The sequence below is a fragment of the Pristis pectinata genome, chromosome 33 (assembly GCF_009764475.1).
Source record: "Pristis pectinata isolate sPriPec2 chromosome 33, sPriPec2.1.pri, whole genome shotgun sequence".
Classification (NCBI taxonomy): Eukaryota; Metazoa; Chordata; class Chondrichthyes; order Rhinopristiformes; family Pristidae; genus Pristis; species Pristis pectinata.
Genome location: NC_067437.1, coordinates 17,431,054 through 17,455,897, shown reverse-complemented (window position 1 = coordinate 17,455,897; position 24,844 = coordinate 17,431,054). Strand labels below are relative to the sequence as shown.

The following is a 24,844-nucleotide window of genomic DNA, read 5'->3' as shown; positions in this document are numbered from 1 at the left end:
GTAGATTATCCAAAATTAGTGCAGATTGCTTACAGACTGAGGAACTGTACTATGGAATAAATAAATGGCAGGGAAATTAAACAAATACTTGGTATCTGAACGAAGATGTAAAAATCCTCCCAAAAATAATGGAGAACAGCTGAAAGAAATTATCAGGAAAGCTGATAAATCTCCGACGTTTAAGAACTATCTGGACGAACACTTGAATTGCCAAAGCATAAATGGCGACAGACCAAGTGCTTGTAAATGGGATTAGTATGGATGGATACTTGATGATCAGCATGGACATGGTGGGCCGAAGCGCCTGTTTCTGTGCAATATGACTCTGAGCTATCTATGGTCACTCACCCTCGGCCATTATCTAAGTGAAGGAAGAAGCTGTCATTATCAAACTTCTGGAACGTTTCATAGTGATGTCGGTCCATGTTACCTGTAGAAAGAACACAGGGAGACTGGTGTGAATTCAGATGATATTGGCTCAAGTTTTCTCTCTCCTTTAGCACAGCTTGACCTACTGGGTGTGTCCAATAGCTCTGCTTTTGACAACATTTTTGTGCTTCTTGTCTGTATCATCTCCCTCTATTAACTGGAGGACCTCTACAACCTATTCCCATGGCAACTTTGACCTCACCCTGTCATAGATGTTACCGTTGTCATATCTATTCCCTCCCCCCCCCAACTTCTCCACAACTTAATACTAACTTGCTTTTCTCTTTCCTAGTTCTGATGAAGAGTCTTCAACTTGAAAAGTTAACTCTGTTTCTCTTTCCACAGATGCTGCCTGACCTGTTGAGTGTTTCCAGCACTTTCTGTGTTTATAATGGAAGCCAGTTGGTCTGTTATTCCTTACTGGAAGCAGAGAGCCACATTGTGAGGTAGGCCAGATGTCTCTCTTGGAATTATTAGTACAGGGCAACTTCACAACCCTTGCAGTCCTCACCCCACTACACTTTTCATGTGTGCAATGGCTGTTTTTGTTCCGTTCATGTAATGAGGACATTTCTGGCAAGGTTAGTATTTAATTTTCACCTGATATGGTGGTTCAGGGCCTTCTTCTGAAACGTGCTGACGGTGGTCCTGGAGATCAGTTTGATAGGGAGTTCCAAGATTTTCCCCAGCAGGGATAAAGGAGGTCCAGAAAGCCCCTTGGCAAGTTGCCATAGGGCATTTTGCATGTTTTCATGAGTCTTTGAGAGATTCAATATTGAACATGCCCAGAGCCAATTTATAACCCGTTGTCCTGCCTTTGGTGGAGAAAAAGAGAGCCTGACATGGTGATAGAGGAGTTCGGGAGGTTGGTTGCGAGATTTAATAAGTGAGTATGATGAAAGTGTAGAACAACTCCTCCATTAGGATCAGAAGTTGCCAGGCATTGATGAGGACTTTGCAGAGTCTGGGTTGGGTATGCCTTTGTCATGTCCAAAAGCAGTGCAGTAGCTTTGATACAACAGTGAGAGGCCAGACCATGCAAGAGTTCAGCAGTCCTTCTCTGAAGAGAGTTATTGGCTTCAGAGAGAGGCTCCCCATGATGCCCTGAAGCAAAGAGACCCCCAGTACAAAGATTCATCCGGTGCACTCAGCCCAATTCCCAACAGATCCATCCCCACATCCACCACACATACCAATCTACCCAGTTGTACCCCATGCTGACTTAAGCCCCCCTCATATATGACACACACTCTCACCTCCTGTGGACACCCAATCCACACAGGACCCTCCAACCCTCAGGGACGTCTACCCACGTATCACACACACTCACATCCAGATCCATATGTCGGCACTTCCACTCACACACCCGAGTTCAAGATGGTGCCGGAGCGTGGTGACTCTTTGCCAGCTGTTCTCAGCAGATGTGTTCATTAGATCTATTAGAATTACCAGTTACCCAACAACACGCAATACACTGCTGACAGTCCTGAAAATACCTACCCAAAGCAATCCCAATCTCCATGCACTTGCATCCACTCTCTCAGTGCACATTCACCATATCTCCTTCACGCAAGCACCATCACCATTCCCATCCCCACACCCATCCACATAGACCAATCTATCCACCCAACTCCCACCCATTGCAAACCCCACCCATTCTCTTATGCGTGCACACTCACCCCAGACCACCACACACACAACTTCCCTGACGCAAACATAACCCCCATCGTTCAGTCTCCAGCTCCCACACTCACGCATACTGTACCTATCCCTCAGACCCCACAAAAACCTAGTCAACTCCCAGACCTCCATGCACAACCATCCACTCACACCCTCTTTCCCCATGACCACCAACAGCCACCCGACCACTCCTCCATGCATCCTGCACCCAATCTCCCCACTCACCCACTCCTCATGAAAGCAGCCCTCAATCGACACAATTCCCCACCCAAAACATCTCCACCCCACTCCATACAACCCACTCCCAATGCACGCACACCTACATGCACGCCAATGCCCTACTCTCCATCACCCCGCTCCCCTCTTGTACCCACACAACCCACTATCAAGCGATACCCACCCATTCCCCCATTTCCCTTTCATACCCACCCACCACCACACTTCTACCACCATTGCTCCGCTCCCCACTCATACCTACCCCTCGCCCCTCTTGCAGGTAGTTGGACCCAACCTGACTTCATACTCAGACCCATTGACATTCCATCCAACACGCACACCCAACTGCTCCTCTGCCTGTTTGCACACCCACCCAACTGCACTCCGCAAACTCTCCCACCCTAAACTTCAAACTCCATGTTCCCCATGCACCAAGCCACCCTACACAACCCAGTCACCATTCCACACAACCCACTTAACCAAGCACTGTCCTTGCAACCACGCACACTACCCCTTCCACCCATACACACACACAACTCAAAGTCCTCACTGCCCACACTCCATTCTAAGCCACACGTACGTCCACCCACTCCCTGCTTCACCCAGTCCTCTCCTCTACCTTGCCTGGCACTCTATTTCACCTGTCCCCTCTGCCCTGTCCTGCCATAGCCCACGTCTATCCTGTCCAGTCCTTGCCTTCCCCCTGACCTGCACGGAACTCTACACTCACACCAATGGACACATCTACCAAGGCACACAGAGATGTGCTCTCACCCATCAGGAAGTCCAGGATGGTCATGTCTATTAGATCAATCAGCCGTGTTCCGGTGTTGTAGAGTGCAGTTTTTTTGATCTTATCACAGTACCTAGGGTCCATTTCCCACCTGCAATAGAAAGAATGGGAGACCTATGAAGAGCAACAGGTAGGGCTGACAACGACAGAGGAAGGGAGAGATGATTTGGGAAAGGTTGAGGAGGCAGTCATGACGTGACAAGGCAGGGGTTGGAGGAGCAGAGGAGGATTGGAGGGGTGCTAGTTGCATTGAAAGAATGAGGAGTGGCTAAGTTTATGAGAGATTAAGTGTCAATTTGATGGGAGGCAAAAGGGGAAGAGAGAACCAGTTGGAGAAGGCAGCAGAAGGTTGAAGTGTGATGGAGAGAGTGAGAGGAGGCACTGGGGCAGGGAGTTTTCTGTCAGCTTTTCAATTATGGTCAATTAATTTCAGCTGACTGGACGAGAGCTGCAGGAGTGTATAAAAACTGAAGCCCAGAAACCACAGTGTGGCTTCTTACAGTGGTTCTTGGAATGCAGCAGTGTCAGAGTGTGGGCTGTGGTGAATGAGGGGACTTTGTCGAGGAGGGCTTGTGGCATCTTTACCAACGTTGGCCTTTGGTCGGACAGTGTGACATTAGTGCCAGTCAGTAGTGATTGCATACTTTCACTTTTTTGTTATTTAAAGTGTAGAACAGGTGGATAATTTTTAGGGGTGCTTTTTAAATGTAACTTATAGAAGGTGATCCTAGTCAGTGTGGTGAACAGTTTGATGCGTGTGGGAACTTCAAGGTGCTCCCTGTGGTCTGGATGACTACATCTGCGGGTGGTGCCTCCAGTTCAGCAGGCTTGAAGGCTGGTTTCAGAGGTTGGGTGCCAATAGGAGGTATTACGGTGCATCCGCTAGGCTGAAAATTATGTGAACAGCATGTTTTTAGAGGTGGTCACTCTGCAGCTTAAGGAAATATGGTCAGAAAACGAACAGATAACCATTGGACAGAGGAAGGAAGGCAGACAGGTGGTTGGGGAGACCTCAGACTGTACCTTGCTCCAAAACAGTTTCTCCTCATTGGAAGAAGATGAGGGTGAATGCATCTTTGAGGAATCCAGCCAGAGCCAAGTTCGCAGAATTGTGGAAAGGAGCAATATTGGTAAGAGACCAATATTGAGAGGAATAGACAGGCACTTCTGTGGCAGTAGATGTGAACCCAGAGTGGTGTGTTACCTCCTTGATGCCGGGGTCAAGGATTTCACATTCTAAAGGGTGAGGGTAAACAGCCAGAGCTTGTGGTTCTCACTGGCACAGATGGCGTAGATAAAAAGAAGGATGAGGTCCTGCAACATAACTTTGGGTAGCAAGGTTGCAGATTAAAGAGCAGGACCTCTGAGGTTTAATCTGTGGATTACTTCTAATGCCATGTTCTAGTGAGTATGGAAGTAGGAGGACAGGTCAGATTAATGTGTGTAGGAAGGAGGGCTTTAGATTTCTGGATTACTGAGACTGTTCCTAGGGAAGGTGGGATCTGTACAAGCCTGACGGTTCGCACCTGAACTGGAACAGGTCCAACATGCTTGCAGGGAGGCTTGCTGGTGCTGTTGGGAAGGATTTAAACTAATTTGGCAGGGGAGTGGGACATGGAGCAGATTTACATTTGGGGAGAGGGTGAGTCAAAAATTGAAGGAAAACTAAGTACTTCATCCAGTAGGCAACACAGACAGCAGTACGATAAGCACACGGGAGGATAAATTGCATCTATTTTAATGCAAAGCGTCTGACAAGTAAGGCACATGAACTTAGAGTGTTGATCAGCACATGGGAATATGAAATGGGACAGGATTAAAGAGGAGCAGCACTGGCAACTCAGCATTCCAGAATATAGACTCTTGAAGTGTGACCGGCGGTAGCGGGTGGACTGGGAATGTAAAAGGGGATATTGATTGAGGAATCTATTACTGCAGTAATGAGGGAGGATATCCCAAAAGGCTTTTCAAATGAGGCCACATGTAGAGCTTAGGAACAAAATGGGTGATCATTTTGCTGGGGGTGTATTACAATCGACAGGAGATACAGATATTAGACAAATCACAGACATATAGGAGGATTTCAACTTCCTCAATATCAAGTGGGATCGCTGTAGTGTGACAGACGTAGATGGGGTGGAATTTCTGATGTGCATCCAAGAGAGCACTTTCAACCAGTACATAGATAGTTCTGCTGGAGAAAGGGCAGTACTGGGTGTTATTTTAAGGAATGCAGCCAGTGGGTGAGGATTTTGGAGATAGTGACTATAACTCTTAAGTTACAAGTTAGTTATATAGAAGGGAATAAGGATGATCTGGAAATTAAGGTCCTGAAACAGGGGAAGGCAGATTTCAATATCATAAGAATGGAGCTGGGAACTTCTGACAAGTGGGAATAATGCAAAAGTGAAATACTCAGGGTCACTGTGCTCCCATAAGAGTGAAAGGTGAGGATGGCGAACACAAGGAGCCTTGGACGTCAAGGAATACCGAGTGCTGGATAAAGAAAGAAAGGAACCATATGCAGGTATGGAGAACTGAAAATAGAGAAAGCCCTGAGAATCGAAAATGTAAGTGGTACCTAAAACAAGATGTTAGAAGGGCAAAGAGGATCCATAAAATATCACTGGCAGATCAGATTAAGGAAAATCTCGAAGTATTTTATAAGTATGTTAAGGGCAAGAGGGGAACTGGGGACAGAGTAGGCTCCATTAAAAATCATAGAGGATGTAGGTGAGGTTTTAAATGTATGTTTCTCGCCTATTTTCACTCAGTAAAAAGACATTGTAGTTGGAGAGTTCAATGAAGGGGATGGTGAAATTCTAGAACATGTTAGCATTGACAAGGATTAGGTATTAGATATCTAAGCAGGCTTAAAGATGGGTAAATCCCCAGGGGCTGATGAGATGCATTTTAGGCTGCTATGGGAGACCAGGGAGGAGACTGCTGGGGTCCTGACAGAGATTTCTAAATCTTCGCTGGTTACAAGTAAGGTGCCAGGTGACTGGAAGACAACAAATGTGGTACCCTAATTCAGGAAGGGCAGCAGAGATAAGCCGGATAATTGCAGGCCAGTGAGTCTGCTGTCAGTAGGAGGGAATATATTGGAACTAAAGCAGAGGGCCTGGATTAATCTACACTTGAAAAGGTAGGGATAATTCAAAGATAGTCAGCATGATTTTGTTAGGGGGAGATCCTGTCAGATTTGGATACTGGATCTGTATTGATGAGGGCAGTATGAATGAAATACTTGACATGGACTTTAGTAGAGTCTTTGACAAGGTCCCACATGGAAGGCTGGTCCCAAAGGGTAGAGCCCATGGCATCCAGGTCAAATTGGATCCAAAATTGACATGTTAATAGGGAGGCAGAGGGTGACTGTAGAAGATTGTTTTTATGATTGGAAGCCTGTGGCCAGTGGTGTACCACAGGATTGGTACTGGGTCCATTCTGTTTGTTATATAAATGATTTGGATATGGATGTCGGAGGTATAATTAGTGTTAATTGATGGGGGATTGATGAGGTGTGTTGGGGACAGCGGGGGCCCTGGCCTGTGGCTGGGGTAATCCTGAGTTGGGGGTCACTGGCATCTTCATCTTAGTGAGATACTTAGGTGGAACAGAGTGGTGCTTTGAATTAGGTGGCTGTGGGTTCCTGTGTCGGAGTAGGTGGATACACTCACTTGGCTTTCTTGTTCTTGTGGTATGACTGTTTCCAAGGATTCCTCCAGGACAGACGCTTGGCCAGTGTAACATCAGGCAGATAGGCAGCCATGGAGCCCTCCATCATCTCTGGCTTTCCACACAGAGGGTGCTCCATGTCACAGTAATAGGAGCATGTACCATAGAAACAAACATTGTTCGCTGAGAGCAAGAGAAACAGTCACTGTCCAAATCCACAGGCTGGCTTCAGCTCCACATTGCCTTGCCTAAAACCCCTACCTGGTTTAGGCTCCCCTCTGCCACTCAGACCACTCCAGGCCCCCTCCCTCTTCTGCCACTCACCCTCAGCAACCCCCCCCCCCCCCCAGCGCCCATATCACATCCAATACTATTCCTGCTTGACTACAATTCACCATTGTTCTGACTGTGAACAGATGCAAAGTATTCAGAAACATGTTCTCCAGTGCCATCACCAATTACCTTGTTGCACACTCAATAGCCCTTCATTTTTCTCCCCCCCTCTCTCCACAGCCCTCTTACAAACCTTCCTCAAAATCCCCACTCTCTCCTTCCCCTCCTCTCTTATCCCGTCTTTCACCCTCCACACCCCTCTCACTTTCTTTACACAGACTCTCTCTCTCACCTCCCTCACTTGCTGCCTCTCTTTGCATCCCTCTCACAAAACCTTCACTGTCTTTTCACAGCCTCTCTTCCCTCCCCTTTTCTCTCCTCGGCAAAAAATGTTGGCTTCTATCATTATTTAGCAGGGCAACCACAACAGAAATTAATTGGCTATTTTTAAAGCACACAATTAATTGCAATTTTCTTACTCAATTGGTAACTGTTCTATCTACACAAGTTATTACATTTTTCCTAATCGGTATTTTTCCATGCTCTAATTTCCTTCCTAGTATCACCCTTGCACCCTCAGTCCACCAGTGCACCCCTGCATTTGCTGATCATGCAGCGTGAACCAAGCTTCCTAGTTTTGCCTTTTTCCCTGCAGTATCTTCTCCAACTACATTTGGGAGTTCCCTCTTTTTCCCACTGTCTGATCTTTCCCACTGTCTGATCTTTCCCTCTGTCTGACCCCTCCCACTGTCTGACCTCCCCCTCTGCCTGCTTTCGCCTCTCGGTCCCTCCCCCAAATGCTTGAGCACTGAATTCCCTCCAATTGCAACTGTACAAAACGTTGGTTAGATTACACTTATTGTGCACAGTTCTGGTTGCCAGCCAATAGGAAGGATTGGTAGCAATAGAGAGAGTGCAGAAGAGATTCACCAGGATATTGCCTGGAAGAGGGCTGTGGTTATAAGGACAGATTGGATAGGCTGGGTTTATCCTCACTGGAATGTAGGAGGCTGAGGGGTGACCTTATAGAGGCTTACAAAATTATGCGGGGCATAGATAGGTTAGATGACAAGAATCTTTTTCTCATGGTAGAGAGCCAAAACTAGAGGGCACAGGTTTAAGTTGAGAGGGGAGTAACTTTAAGAGATCTGTATTTTTCACATCCAGACTGGTGAATATTTGGAACAAGCGGCCAGAAGGGGTGGTGGAGGCAGATACAATTACAACATTTAAAAGGCATTTGTTCAGGTACTTGGTTAGGAAAGGAGTAGAGGAGTACGGGCCTAATGCGGGCGTGGGATTAGCATGGATAGGCATCATGGTGGGCATGGACAAGATGGGCTGAAGGGATGTTGCTGTGCGGTATGATTCTATGATTCAGTCCACATTCATGAACTCAAATCTCAGCTCCTTCATCCCCTAAAACTAAGCAACTCCAGGAGCATCTGTAGACTGTGAAAAAAGTGGTTCTTCTCTACTTCCCCAGCCCGGCTCCACCTCACTCACTCTCCAGACCTGGAACCAGCTCCCCTCTCACCAGCTGGCCAGCTCCCCTATTACAAGCTGCCTCTCACCCACTCCTCAAGTGTACTTGATCCGTCAAGACCCTGCTCTAATCAGGTTGCTCAACCCTCTCATATGCTGCGTAGACCCAGCCCATTCTCAGCCACTGTTTTCATCTCCCTGTACATGCCGGCTATGGTCTAGGCTCAGCTCTGCTCATTTAGCCTGCTTGGGCCTAATTCCCCTTCCTAGGGCCCAGCTAACATCTCTCCCATTGCCAAGACACAGCTCCCCCCACACCCACCCTCACACACTGCCCAAGCCCAACTCTCATCTCATTCCATTACCAACGGCAAGATCCTCTCTTCTACCCGTTGTCTAACGTTCTCTCTCCCCAGCGCCATGTTCCTTTTCCCTGACTTGTACGTAACTGACCCCAACCCTCCACCATCACTACTTCCGTTTCCTCGATACCTGGTGAGATAAAGAATGTCTCCTCAAGCTGACCATCGGTCGTCAGCTCTTTAATATCCCTCACCACGTTGACTTGACGGCCTGAGACCGGGGGAATCCGCCGGAAACCTAAAATTCTTCAAAAGAGAGACAATGAGATTAACCTACGCACTCCACACCCTCCCGCACCTGCCCATCGAGAACACCCTCCATCATGTTGTGTGGCAGCACAGTGTTGGTGAATGGGATGGACTCGGAGGAGATCTGGAAGCTCAAAACTGGGCATCCTTGAGGTGCTGTGGGCCATCAGCAGCAGCAGAAATGTGCTTTTGGTCCTAGCCTTTTCCTCATTACTCTTGCAGAGAAACCAGGGGTTCCACCCTGGTTCAGTGAGCAGTACACATCAGCATGCAAGTGTAGCACCAGGAATACATAAAGTCCCAGCCAGTGAAGCTGCTGTACAGGACTGCAAAAGCAGAGTTCAGTGACCCCATATCCATCAGACCAGATCAAAGCTCTGCAGTTCTGCTTCATTTAATTGTGAAAGGGGGTAGACAATTAAACAACTAATGGGAGGAGGTGGCGCCAAGAACTTGCCCCATTTTCAAAAATGCCAGGGCCCGGCATGCAAGGCTGAAGCATTTGCAACCATTTTCAGCCAGAAATGCTGAGTGGATGGTCCATCTTGGTTCCTTCCTGAGACTCTTCCCATCACAGAAGTTGGTCTTCAACCAATTCCATTCACTCCGCATGATATCATGAAACAGCTGAAAGCACTGGATACAGCAAGGACCGGACAACATCCAGCTGTGGTACTGAACTAGCTGCACCTTTATCCCAGCTGTTCCAGTCCAGATACATCTTGACAATGTGGAACAAATCCCATCTGGCTAACTGGCCCAAAAAAGCAGAACAAATCCCATCTGGCTAACTAACTCTCAATCCATCTACTCTCTAAGTGAGGGAAACTGAGAGGAGTGTAGTGTGACTTCCTCCTGGAGCATAGTACCCCTCACTGATGCATTGCAATGTCTGAAGCTTCGACTCCAGCTCATCAATTCATAGCCAAAGTACCTCAGGCAGCCAACAGTTGGTGCAGATATGGTCACCATAAACCACATTGAGGTCCATCAGCTCCCACGTTGCATCTACAAAATATTGCTTGCCTGGTCATCCCTGTTCTATTTAATTAATTAGTTTGGATCTATTTATTTTAAACATGCACTCGTTAGCTCTATTAACCTCCTCTGATTTAAATATCATGGCCAATCAGAAGAGGCTGGGAAGAAATACCAGCTAATTGCCTACCTGCTGCCCTGTGACACTCACTCTGGCACTGACAGCCAGGAACAGAGTGTGACCAGGCCTGTGTCTCCCTGACTCCACAGTCCACTCATGGGGCCTCTGCTCCCACTCCTTTCAGATGTTCACTGACGATTACACAATGTTCAATTCCACACGTAATTCCCCTAGAAATGAAGCAGTCCATGCCTGCATGCAGCAACGATAGACAACGTGAAGGTATGGGCTGCTGATGGCTAGCAATATTCATGCCACAAAATTGGCAGATAATGACCATCTCCAACAAGAGGGGCTCTAAGCATTTAAAATATTAATCCTTAGGGCACAACAAATATTTAAGCCACTTGGTTAGACAGCACGTAGAGTATAGTGTGCACAGTTCTGGTTATCACCCTACAGGAAGGATGTGGTAGCATTAGAGAGAGTGCAGAAGAGATTCACTATAGTGTTGCCTAGAATGGAGGGCTGTAGTTATAAAGAGAAATTGGATAGTCTGGCCTTATTCTAACTGCAATGTAGGAGGCTGATGGGTGACCTTATGGAGGTGTACATAATTATGAGGGACATAGTTAGGATAAATAGTGTCTTTTTTCCAGGGTAGAGGAGTCCAAAATAAAGGGCACAGGTTTAAGGTGAGAGGGGAGTAATGTAAAGGAGATCTGAAGGGTAATTTTTTCCACACAGGACATGGTGAATATTTGGAACAAGCTGCCAGAGAAGTTGGTGGAGACAGATACAATTACAATGTTTAAAAAGCATTTGGACAGGGATAGGAAAGGATGAGAGGGATATGGGCCTAATGTGGGCAAATGGGATGAATATAGATGGGCATCACCATTGGTATGGGCAGCATGGGGCATAAGAGCCTGTTTCTCTGCTCTATGTTTCTATGATTCTGTGGAAACCCAACAGGAACAATTGTCAAGCTGTGGCTACCAAGGAAGTGAAAGGTAGCGTTGGATCAAAGCGAAAGGTTTATAATGTTTCAGAAAATGAACAGTCAGTCTGAGGACTGGAATATTTCAAAATTCAATAGATGAGGACCCGGGATTAAGAAGGGAAATGAAGTTACAAGAGTGACCTTGCAAAAAACAGTATATCAAAGCTTCTACAGGAGGAAAGTATGAGCAAAAATCAATGTGGGTCCCTTACAGACTGAGACATGAGATAACATATTGAGGAATAAGGAAATAGCGGAGAAATTAAACAAATATTTTGCATGTGCCATCTTGCAAGAAAATGCAGGAAACCTCTTGAAAATAGTGAACTATAGACTGGAGTGAATAAGGAGCTGACAGGAAAGAAGAAACAAAAATAAATGAATAAAATTAGTACAAGTAAATAAAAACTGGAGAAAATAATAGGACTCAAACTGATAAATCCCCAGGACCTTTTCCTTCCTTATTCCATTAACAGAGTGCCTGTATTATCTCATCATAATTTTTCCCCACTTAGGTATACCTGTACCATTTTTCCTTTTCCTATCTCATGTCTCAGTCTGTAAGGGACCCACAATGACTTTTGCTAATCTAGCAGGCACGGTAGTCTAGCGGTTAGCGTAATGCTTTACAGCGCCAGCGACCCGGGTTCAAATCCGGCCACTGCCTGTAAGGAGTTTTTACGTTCTCCCTGTGTCTGCGTGGGTTTCCTCCGGGTGCTCCGGTTTCCTCCCACATTCCAAAGACGTACAGCATAGGAAGTTGTGGGCATGCTATGTTGGCACCGGAAACGTGGCGACACTTGTGGGCTGCCCCCAGAACACTCTACACAAAAAGATGCATTTCACTGTGTGTTTCGATGTACATGAGACTAATAAAGAGACCTTATCTTAGATCTTCCTAAAGTGAGGGGCCCAGAAGGGGGAATACTCCAATGAGAGCTTACTCAGCATCTTATGAAGGTTTAGTTTAACTTCCTTGTTTTGTAATTATACCTCAATTAATAAAACAGAGGGTCCTAAATGCCTTTACAACAGCATTTCCAGCTTATCCTATTACCTTCAATGAGTAGTTTATTTAGGCCTCTCTATTCCTGACAGTTTACATAAACAAATCCTTGAAGGTGGCATGATAAGTTGGCAAAGCTGAATAACAGAGTTTACATTTTTTCTTTATTGTTCCCACCAAAATGTATCACTGCCAACTTCTGCTAAATTTTAGCTCTCACGTGTTTCACCTATCTGTCAATGTCCACCTGAAGTCTGTTACTATCTGTCTCAATAACTATACTTGAGTTTTGTGTCAAAGTCATGCTTTGAAAATGGCCTTTAATTAGGGGAACTTTTGGAAAACTGATCACAATAGAATTGGGGCCAGTGTAGGAAAAGGAAAGATGGTACAGGCATACCTAAGTGAGGAAAAATTATGCTGAGATAATATAGGCACTCTGTTAATGGAAAAAGGAATCAATAAACAGAATCATGCAACCAATTACGTGACATGTAGTTAGCAAAAAAGCCCAGAGTAGAATGCACCTGGATAATAATTGGATAAAGGTGGTAGAGATAAAGATACACCGAAATTAAATGAAGTGGCTGCTTCTATTGCAGACTGTTCCAAGCGCTAAGAAGGTTAAAAGGGTTAAAGCCTTAACATGGAAGTGATGAAAGAATCACTGGAGTACGGTGTGGGATATTCCAGTACCAGTCTTAATCTAAATTTGTGGTAGATAAATCGCTTAGACCTGACACAAGAGTCTTACTGTTGGGAAAGGAAAAGCAAGCACTCTACAATCAACATGACACATCTCTTCCAAAAAGAGACAGGGACGTGCCAGTATAGTATCAGGAAATTACACGACTGTTGTCTGTAATCTAGGTTTAAAAGACTAAGTGCCAGAGGAGATTACATTATAGTACTGATTTATAACCGGCAGATCAAGCGTACTTAACATGCAACAGTACTGGAAGTTCAGTGGATGTGACTTATTGGAATTTTCTAAAGTTGTTTGATCAGTCTTTATTTCCCAGCTCACCATATCCCTTTTCCTTACCGATCCAAATGAAAGGCAGCGATCTCTGCATTGTGCCTCTCAAAATCAGAGAAGTAGAAAAGATCTGGGGATGTTTCCTCCTCCCGAGTCTGTCTGTTAGGAACAAAGCTCATTAACTGACTTGAAGAGACTGCAATTGATACAAACAAAAACAAGAATCAGGAAAAGGAGTGGGCCATCTGGACCACACATCAAGAATTTGGCTGATGTACTTCAGCTCCATTTTCCTGCATTATCCCTGTATCCCTTGATTCCAGAAATCTATCGATTTTGGTTTCAAATTAGCTTAATGACTGAGCCCCTACTGTCCCCTCTGGTAGAGAATTACAAAGCTTCCCTATCCCCTCAGTGATGGATTTCTCCTTAGCTCAGTGCCAAATGCCCTCTCCCTCATTCTGAGACTATCCTTATTCTACACTCCTCAGCCAGGGCAAACATCCTCCCTGCGTCCACCCTGTTGAACCCTGTAAGAAGTTTCACTGAGATCTCCTCTCGTTCTTCTAAAATCTAAAGAATACAGTCCCAATCTACTCAATCTATAATGTGGAGATACCCACTGTCTCTGGAAGTGGTCTTGTGAATCTTTGCTGCACTCTCTCCAGGGAAAGTATAGCCTTTTTTTTCAGGTAAGAAGACAAAATTGTACAGGTGTGGACTATATAATTACAGTACTCAAATCCTCCTGCAATAAGAGCCAACCCCTCCTTTTGTGATACCTGTTTTTTTTGGCTTTTAGTGACTTTGTAAAAAGACACTTATGTCCTTTTGAATATCAACATTACCCAATCTCTCACAATTTAACAATCTTTTTTAGTTTATTGTCCACATTATATTCCATCTGTCAAGTTCTGACCCATTTGTTCTGCTTATCAATAACCCCTTGAAGCCTCTTTACGTCCTTCTTCCTTCACACAATCCCACCTCACTTTGTAACATTAACAAACTTGGAAATATGGCACTTGGTCCCCTCAGCTAAATCATTGATACAGATTGGGAATAACCAGGGCACTAAGCAATGTCCCCAGTAGTTACAGACGGACATTCTGACAAAACTATGTTATCCCAACTCTTCGCTTCCGCCAGTTAACCTCAGGCCAATGTCTATCCCTCAGGCACTCTGTTATTGGTACTGTTGGGACAGATTGTGCTGATGGTGCTGCTGTATAGAATGACAGTTTAGCTCCCGTGTGGTGTCAGTGCAGTGTTAACAATTCTCAATCCATGTCAGTAAATTTACCACTTGTGTGGGACCTTATTGAAAGCCCTCTGAAAATTTAAATATATCACATCCACTGATTCCCCCTTTTTCTATTCCACTGGCCACATCCTCAGTGAACCCCAGTAAATTAGTCCAACGTGATTTTCCTTCCATAAGTCCATGCTGACCCTGTTCATTCCTATTATTCTTTTCTAGGTGTTCTGTTATTCCATTCTGTGTAATTCCCACGTGTTAGACTCGCAGGTTGGGATCTCCCCGTTTTCTCTTTCCTTTTTCAGGCAGTGGGATCACGTTTGCTACCCTCCAAACTACAGAACCCATTCTAGGATCCAACCACTTTTGAAATGTGATAACCAGTGCATCCATCCTTCCTGCAGCCAACACTTTCAAATGTCTGGGATGTAGATTATCAGCTGCTTGGGATTTAATGGCTTACAGTCTCAACCTAAGACCCTGGTGGATTCGTAGGGAGAAGACAACAAAATTTGGCAGGACCTGGGAGACTGACAGCGAGAAGTGACGTGATCTGGGAGACGGGCAGTGGGAGACCAGGGCCTGGGGCTGCCTGTGGCTGGGATAGGTTGAGGTTGGCAGGCTGACAGCTCCACTGGGGAGACCGGAACTAATCGACATCAGTTAACGGCAGTGAAGTTTGTCCTCAGGGAGATTCCGGGCAGTGACTTTGTGTGAAAGCACCTCCACATGTCTCTGCATGTGTTGGTAGGGAGTGAGGCTGCTTTGGAAGCTGGATGCAAGGATCCCATCAGGCGATGTACTTGCCCATTTCCATTTTTAAGAGAATTAGCATGTGTCAGAGTCTCAAACTTACCTTAATGGTTTAAACAAGGCTTTCCCATAGTTCTGCAATGTCATCGTCAACTTCATCTGGGTTCCACCAAATTTCTGAACTAGGAAAACAAATTTCAACAGTTACTGTCCCGTGAACTCAGATTATTTTAAATTCAACTACAAGGTGCTGGCCCAGGAAGCACTATCCTTCCCTACGTACCTGGAGATGTCTTATTGGACCAGTGCCGTCTGCTTAGTGAAGGTACTCCTGTGGGGGGGGGGGGGGGGGTGGTTGGGGAGTTGATATCAAGTTCCAACTAGTAGACCCACTGATAGGGAAAAGTAATTCATTTCTAATTCATGAGTCAGAATCGGTAAGTCTGGAAGTGATGGTGATAGTGTGTGCCAGCAGGGCTTTCTGGGGCACTAGAGGTCATGGGTTTGGGAGATGCTGCAATGCATTTGTAGCTAATACACACTGCGGCCATGTGGTGGAAGGAGCAAACGTTTAGTGTGACGGATGGGAACCAATCAAGTAGCCATGCCCTTATTGGAAATGGTCAGTGTTCACCACTTGTGTGGTTTCTATGTTACTTGTTACTTAGCAAACCCCACAAGGCTCCAAACCTCATCACAGCTTGGTCTGAACACAGACAAAGACAGCCAGTATCTTTTCCCCAGGGTTGAGATATCTAATACCAGAGGGCATGCATTTACTGTGAGAGGGGGTAAGTTCAAAGGAGATGTGCGGGGCAAGTATTTTACACAGAAGGTGGGGGGTGCCTGGAATGTGCTGCCAGGGGTGGTGGAGGCAGATACGATAGGGACATTCAAGAAGCTCTGAGATAGGCACATGGATGTGAGGGAAATGGTAGGATGCGGATGTTGTGCAGGCAGAAGGGATTAGTTCAGTTGGGCATTTTATCACTAATGTAATTGGTTCGGCACAACATTGTGGGCCGAAGGGCTTGTTCCTGTGCTGTACTGTTCCATGTTCGATGTTCTAAAAGTACCGAATTCCAGGGGTGAGGTGAGAGTGACTGCCTGTGAAATCAGAGCAGATTTGACTGAGTGCAGCATTGAGGGCCCTGGATAAGACTGAAGTTAATAGAAATCATAGTGAAAACACACCACTGGTTGGCATCATACTTCAGTCAGGATGTACTTTGGGTGGGGACTTCAGATACCATCACCTAGAATGGCTCGGTAGCACCAGCACCGACCGAGCTGTCTGAGTCCTGAAAGACATATCTGTCAGACTGGGTCTGCTCAGGTAAAAGTGAATGGACATGAGGGATAACCTACTTGACCTTGTCCCCGCCAATTTACCTGTGGCAGATGGGTGTCACAGTGGCATGCTGGGTCTTGCAGCTCTAGCATCCCAGGTTTGATCCCAATCTCCAGCACAGTCTGTGGAATTTCCTTGGGTTTTCCCTGGGTGGTCCAGTTTCCTTCACATCACAAAGGCATGCAGGTTGGTAGGTTAATTGGCCACTATAAATTGATTGTGTCGGGGAGCAGTAGAAACCAGAGGGAATATAGGGGAATTAAATGGGTTCAGTGTAGTATTAGTGTATATGGGTGCTTGATGGTTAGCATAGTGCTGTTGGGCCAAAGGGCCTGTTTCTGTGCTGTATTAATCCATGACTCTGAGATGTATCCATCCATGGTAAGATTGGTAGAAATGACCACTGCACAGTCATTGTGGAGACAAAATCTCTCCTTCAGACTGAGGACACCCTCCATTGTGCTGAATGGGATAGACTCAAAACAGTTGGCAGCTGAAAACTGAGCATCCATGAGAGACTGTGGACCATCATCAGCAGCAGAAATGCCCAGCACCACACTCTGTAAAACCTCACAGCCTGACACATCCCTCGCTCTGCCATTACTGTCCACCGTGGTTTAATGAGGAGTGCAGAAGGGCATGCTGGGAGTAGCACTCCACTTATCTAAAGATGATGAGGTCCAGCCTCGTGGACCTGTAACACAGGACCAGTGTGTGCTAGACCCCCAACACAGCAGGCACTGGACAGACCAAAGCAGTCTCAATATCAACAGATCAGACAGAAGCTCTGCAGTCCCTCTGCATCTGTGGGATGCACCTCAGATGTTGGTGAGGGGCACTCCGCAAGGTTGACAGCACCGGCAACATCTTTGGTGTGTCTGAATCCGGTGACCAGGTTGGTGCCAGGTGGTGTATCTGGTTTTATTATTAAATATGAATGTTGCTGTTTAATGTATCTGAGTGACCTGTGTGGCAGTTTCAGGGGACTACTGAGAGTCAAGTTGGCTGTGGGTCTGGGCTCATTGCCTGAGGGCAGCCATTTACATTGAGGGAATCAGAGAGGGCAGGCACGGTAGTGTAGCGATTAGTGTAATGCTTTACAGCACCAGTGACCTGGGTTCAATTCTGGCTGCTGTCTGTAAGGAGTTTGTACGTTCTCCCCGTGTCTGTGTGGGTTTCCTCTGGGTGCTCCGGTTTCCTCCCACATTCCAAAAGACATACAGGTTAGGAAGTTGTGGGCATGCTATGTTGGCGCCGGAAGCGTGGCGACACTTGTGGGCTGCCCCCAGAACACCCTACACAAAAGATGCATTTCACTGTGTGTTCCGATGTACATGTGACTAATAAAGATATCTTATCTTAATTGGTTTCTTATTGTCCCATGTACTGAGATGCAGTGAAAAACATGCCACCCAGGCAGATCATTCCAAACATAAGTACATCGAGGTAGTAGAAAAGGAAAAACAATAACAGAATGCAGAATATAGTGTTACAGTTGCAGAGAAAGTGCAGTGCAGGCAGACAAATAAGGTGCAAGGGCCATGACGAGGTAGATTGAGAGATCAAGAGTTCATCTCTATCATACACTCAAGAGTATTATAACAGCCAGTCCTTGAGCCTAGTGGTGATTGTTTTACCAAATCTGGAGGTTAACTAAATTTAAAATCCCCAGCTACCAAGGTGGGATTTGAACTCATACCTCTAGATCATTAGCCTAGGCCTTTGGGTTACAAGACCCATAATTTAACCGTTATAATCTTGACTCCTTGTACTCCCATCCAGCAAGAGCACACCACCTCTCACCAATCTAACATCCCCACCACATCAGCCTGTTCCCCTCAATCAGGAGTGCTTTGTCTCCACACCAGCCATACGTACACTGCAGTGCACGCAGACACCATTCACCCATACGTCCAGCATGTGTGCATATTCTTCATCCATCCACCTGGAAGCTACTAGGAGGATGCAAAGGGCCTGCCACAGGAGTAGTGAGTGAGGAAGAAAACAGAGTATAGTGAACACAAACGTGATGTTACTTGACTTGGTTGGAAGGACAGAAAAACAAAATATTTTTAGGTAGAGGGCAAGGGTTAAGTGTTCAGACAGATTTGGGTGTCCACATTCACGTGTCACAAAGTTGCAAGTACAGCAAACAATTGGGAAAGCAAACAGTATGTTTGCTTTTATACTCAGTGGGTTAAAGAACAAGAGTAAGAAAGTCTTGCACCAATTGTTACAGAGATTAGACGGCTCTTTCTGGAATCAGACACCACACAAGCCCCGAAATGAAGGTCTCACAGCATTGGCCGCACTCACACTCTGCGCCCAGAACTCAATTTCCCATCCACTCTGCAATAGTCCATCTGGGCCAAGCTTCACCTTCATTCCCATCCTAGCTCCATGAAAACCTCTCTCCCCTGGGTTCAGGACACATTCTGCCTACCAAGTAAAGGCTCACACCCCTAAGACCTGGTCTGGTGTCAATTGCTACCACTGCCCTTTCCCAATCAACTCTGAAGCATTTCTGCTCTAACTTGTCAATTATCCATGTAATAATCTTCCAGTCATTCTCTAAAGAACCACTGGACTGGGGCAACACACCTGTGCACACCACACCTGTGGGCGCACCTACACCTGCAGAACCTCAGGGAGGGTATATAAGAACATAAGAAATTGGAGCCAGAGGAGGCCATTTGGCCCTTTGAGCCAGCTGCACTAGTCATCAAGGTCATGGCTAACCTTCTACCTCAGCACCATCAATGGCCAGGTGGTGTATCTGTCGATATGTTATCTCTTGATATGTTAATCTATTGATCTTTGTCTTGGGTGAACACTGAGTTTCCACAGCTATCTACAGTGGGGAATTCCAAAGGTTCACTACCCTCTGAGTGATGAGATATTTCAGTCCTGAACAGCCTACCCCTTATTCTCAACCAGGGTTGCCTGGTCTTTATGACTCCTGAGCTGGGGGAAACAGAGAGCCACAGAATATTTATAGCACCCAAGGAGGCTATTTGGCCCATTGTGTCCCTGCTGGCTCGCTACCAGCGCATCTCTCTACTTCCACCCACCGGCCTTTTCTTTGCAACCTTGTAATTTTTTTCCTCACCTTAGATTTATCCAGTTCCTTCTTGAAGGCCACACTGGAACCTCCCTTCACCACAGCTGCACGCAGTACGCTCTAGTTTCCAACCTCATGCTGTATATAAAAAAAATGTTTTTCCTCATGTCACCCTTAATCCTGTTGACCTTTATTTTATACCTGCGATACATGATCTCTCCACCAAGTGGGTGTCTCCTTTGCCCAGACCGCTCATGGTTTTATATCTGCTCTCCCCTCGGCCTCTCTTGCCTATCACTGTATCTGTAGTCCCTCATCACAGGAACCGGAGCCATTCTCATAAATCTTCTCTGGGCCCTCTCGAATGCCTTCACGACCTTCCTATAATGAGACAAACAGAGTTTCTATTTTGTACTTTTTACCCTCCCCAAAGGCCGGGGACACAGTGGCACAGCTGATAGTGCTGCTGCCTCACAGCTCCAGCGACCCGGGTTCAATCCTGACCTCCAGTGCTGTCTGTGTGGAGTTTGCACGTTCTCCCTGTGACCACATGGGTTTCCTCCCAGATCCCAGAGCCGTGTGGCTTGCTAGGTTAAGTGTGCACTGTGATTTGCCCCTTGTGTAGATGAGTGGCGGGAGCAGAGCTGGGGTCTGGGGGAGAGGGAATATGGGGCGAATAAAATGGGATCAGTGTAGGATGGTTTCTCGGTGTTCTGTTATCATATCCTTTAACATAAATTCCAGCATCTTCCCAACCACTGCCATGGGGTTAAGCTTCCTGTTTCATCCTCCATCCTTTGTTAAATAGTGGGGTTATATTTGCTCCCCTCTGATCCACAAGGACAGTTCCAGAATCTACAGAATCTTGGGAGATGATAATCCAAGTATCCATCATCTCAAACTCCACCTCTTTCAAAGCCCTGGGATGTATGTCATCGGGTCCTTGAGATTTATCTGCTTTCGCTCGTACTATTTTTTAACTAATATTTAGTTCCTTCAGATCCTCATTGCCACTTGACCCCTGATTCGCTAATACATCTCGCAGGTTTTGTGCGTCTTCTGTGAAAGCACACACAAAGTAATTCCTCTGCCTTGTTCTTATTCCCATTATAATTTCTCTCCTTTCAGCCTGTAGCAGCCCACATTTGCTCTCGCTCATCTTTGCCTTTCTCCTGTGTTTCTTGCTAGTCTGCACACAAATTCCGCTTTGCCTTTCTTTATCAATTCTTCTGTCCTCCTTTGCTGAGTTCTAAAATGCTTCCAATCCTCAGGCCTACAGTTATTTATGGCAAATTTATGAGCTACTTCCTTTGATTTAATCCTATCTTTAATTTCTCTGGTCAACCACAGATGAATCACTTTTCCTTCCGAGTTTTTGTGTAGTCTTCCTATTTGGGGTGCACATGTACACACTTCCCAGTGTGTGCTGGCAGACAAACCCCCCCGTGCACATATACACCTATGTCTCTGGCACACCACCAAGCCAATGTGCTGATGGATGTTGCTGGGCAGGCGCACATCAGCTGTAACACATCAGTGTGCAGAAATTCACGCAGCCCACAACTGCATGCACGCTCCATTCTGGTGCACACTTGCATATGTGCATGCAGTTAGAGGTGGTGCAGTGGTTAAATTACAATACTTGTAACCCTGAGGCCTGGACACATAATCTACAGAACCAAATTCAAATCCTACCATGGCAGCTGTGGAATTTAAATTCAGTTTGTTATCATTTTTTTTTAAAGTCATTGGTACAGATTGCTGTAGAAACACGTCTAGTTCACCAGTGACCTAATCTGCCATCCTCATCTTGTTTAGCTCCTGATCCACCAACATGCCTGACTGAAATGCATTTGAAGGTCACTCTGTTCAAGGTCATTTAGGGACAGGCAGTAAATGCTGTCCTTACCCCAGCTCCTGAAAAATATATCAAAAGGAAACACATCGAGCACATCAGTGCTTAGCCTCACACAAGTCCTATCTGGTATATGAGCTGTGTCAGATACAGAGCAGTACCCTGGCACTATCTAATGTACACTACAGCTAAGCACATCCCAACAGCATACCCCCGCAAATACATTTTAGCACAACCAATATGGTGGATACCAAACTTGCACACCCATGCATGCAGACACTGCAGTTCATTCCTGAGCATGGGCAGGTGCCAGGCAACACACAGCTGAAGGCACATACTTCACCAACGTACACACGTACACATCCATCCACCAGTTCCATCCTATGTATGTACAGACACCATTCAGCAAGTAGTGCACACCAGCATTCATTCTCCAAATGGTGCACAACTGTGCAGATGATCCATGCAGTGCACACCAGTATATACACTTGAAATGGTGCTTTTCTGTGCACGGGTTCCATCTCGTGCATAGATATGCAGACACTTATGCCATTTTACACACTTCTGCAAACATGTATCATCCTTAGTGCATACACACACACTCTAGTGTATACATACATCCATTGCAAACCAAGCATACACCTTTGCACAAACTCTACACAGCACCATCTTGTGGTGACTATCCACACCATCCAGCATGCACATATCCACCTAAACTGCCCTGCACACACACACACACACACACACACACACACACACACACACACACACACACACACACACACACACACACACACACACACACACCTGCACACATCATCCAGTGCACAACTGTGTGGACATTCCATTGCGTGCACCCTCACACGTCATGTCTGGACAAGCCTGCACAAAACCAAATGCCCTTGCACTCACTTAGCAGAAATGGCAAATAAAATTCTCCTTACCGACGCGGACAATCTTCAAGGTTGCGAGCTCCTGCAGTAAAGAGACAATATGGCTGCTGTTCTGTGCATAGAGCTCATATCGATTAATTCCGATGTAGAATTTCAGCCAGCTGGGGTATGTATCAGCAGGAGAATTGCCATCTGGCAGAACGTACTCCTGTTCATGGCTAACCCTATGAGAGCAAAGTGCAAACCGTTCAATGATAAAAATAAGGCACATATTAGAGGTTTATAATTACATAATATTAAAAGTATTGAAAGGGATGTGTATTAGATTAGTGTATTTTGAGTACATATTGTATTGTGTGTGTGTTAGTGCACTGTGTATTTTATATTTTACATTGGAATACGTTTTACAATGTGTGTTATATTGATATGATCCCAGACTGGAATATTGCATCATGTATTATTTGTTAACAGTATGATCAGTGTAGAATATTTTACAACATTCACAGTACATGATAGATTGGGCATTAACATATATGTAGCTAAGAAATGCACAGTCTGTACTACAGTAGGATGTATTTGACAGTCCTTGTGTTGTATTTCGGTTTGGCAGAATCTATTGGAATAGAGTACAGTTTATGCACTGTGTACCATGTGAAATGTGGATCAGAGTATTTTGCAACAAATATATATTACATTAGGATTGTTGACTGCTGAGGACCACCCATCCATCACTAAGGACCCTCACCATCCAGGACATGCCCTCTTTTCGTTATTGCGATCGGGGAGGAGTTACAGGAGCCTGAAGACCAACAGCTTCTTCCCCTCCGCCAGCAGATTTCTGAATGGTCCATGAACCCATGAACACTGCCTCATTATTCCTTCTTTTTGCACTACTTCTTTATTTTTGTAATTTATTGTCATTTTATGTCTTTGCACTGCAAAACAACAAATTTCATCTCATATAAATCAGTGATAATAAATCTCATTCTGATTCAGTCTGATCTCTTGAGAGTATTGTACAGTCCCTATATTAGATCACTTCCCTACTCCAGAATATGTATCACATTAAACTGGCTCCCTATTTTGCTGTATGTTCTATTGTATAGGATGTGTATTACAACAAAGCTTGTGTTCCACAGTAGAATATGGTGTCTGCCTGCAGATATTTTGTTTTACTGGCTCTGTTACATTATTTAGTGCTGATTGCCTTAGTTTGGATGTTGCATGCAGTAATATGTCTCTGTGCATCAGACAATGACTGTATCACAGCTGACCGTCCCTCCCTGGTGATTCCTGGGTTATTTGATCTGTGTTCCACTTACCAGCCATCACTGTTGCTGCTCTTTGCAGTGAATCTTTCTGCTGAATTTACTGAGAAGAGGTGGTCATCTGGCGACAGTGGTGGAGTAGGGATGTTGTAGAGTGGATGCTGAAATAGTGCTGTCAGCTTGGATTTATTCTGCTTGTAGAGATCCCTCTGCAAATTACTGCCAAGTTCAGAGCCTGACTTTGAAGATAACTTGCTTGGGAGTGACTGACTCCTGTCACTTGAATCCCTCACCTTTTCCAAGGACTGAGACGTGCTGCTCAATGTTCCAGTGCTGGCAAAGTTTTGCAGTTCTCTGTTCGCCTTTGACAGCCTGCTCTTCAACAATGGCTGGTTTGGGAGAAAGTGACCTGTCTTGTCTGCAGCCTGTGTGTTGTGATCACATATTTGTGTGTTTAACTCCTGTACAGGCAGCAGTGCAATCAGGATGTGCAGCGCCAGGCTGATCAGAATTAAAAACCAAAGCACCACTTTGGATTTGCAGAGCATCAGAAATGGGATTCTTCGAAACATTGCAGCCAATTTCTTGAAACTCCAATTCAGAATTTTCAGAACACGGTCAATAGCTGTTAAAATCTGATTTCCTTACACATCTGTGGCTGTGTCCTGCCCAGCAGCGAGAAGAGCGGCAAGTTGGCTACCTCTCGGGTGCATGGTTGAGCTTTGTTTAATCCACCCCTGGTCAGTGTGACCATCCTGACTTATCACACTGCAAACAGAGAGTAGTGCCTGATGAAAGGTAGGTACAATTCACCATGCCAAGACTCAACTGAAACAAAAACAGGACAAAACTAATGACAGGCTGACAATTTCACATAAATCTGACAGGACATGGACGTCTCAAGGTGCAAGGGGAAGGACATACACCTCTGATAGTGTTGGGTCATTAATTGCATTTACTTCAGTTGCTTTCCCTGGATTATTTTATAGTTTTTCCTTCCAGCTGAAATGTAAACGACTGCAGTTTGTAACTTGGCACCTTCCTGACTCCACCACTATGATCAAGCCAGGGGATCAATCCAGGTTCAATG

General features: G+C 45.6%; 1 protein-coding gene across 1 annotated transcript in view; it reads right to left on the bottom strand.

Annotated features, from left to right (window-relative positions):
* The window catches only part of LOC127585712 (extracellular serine/threonine protein kinase FAM20C-like), a 29,696-nt gene extending 5,212 nt beyond the window's left edge, over positions 1-24,484 (bottom strand). Inside the window, exons 1-8 of the mRNA XM_052043424.1 lie at positions 23,809-24,484; positions 22,538-22,710; positions 15,430-15,508; positions 13,382-13,474; positions 9,110-9,225; positions 6,802-6,982; positions 3,100-3,209; positions 349-430 (exon numbers count right to left, since the gene is read on the bottom strand). Of these exons, the coding sequence (XP_051899384.1) occupies positions 349-430; positions 3,100-3,209; positions 6,802-6,982; positions 9,110-9,225; positions 13,382-13,474; positions 15,430-15,508; positions 22,538-22,710; positions 23,809-24,326 (1,352 nt within the window). The 5' untranslated portion in view covers positions 24,327-24,484. The remainder of the gene's footprint in view (positions 1-348; positions 431-3,099; positions 3,210-6,801; positions 6,983-9,109; positions 9,226-13,381; positions 13,475-15,429; positions 15,509-22,537; positions 22,711-23,808) is intronic.
* Positions 24,485-24,844: the final 360 nt, after the last annotated feature.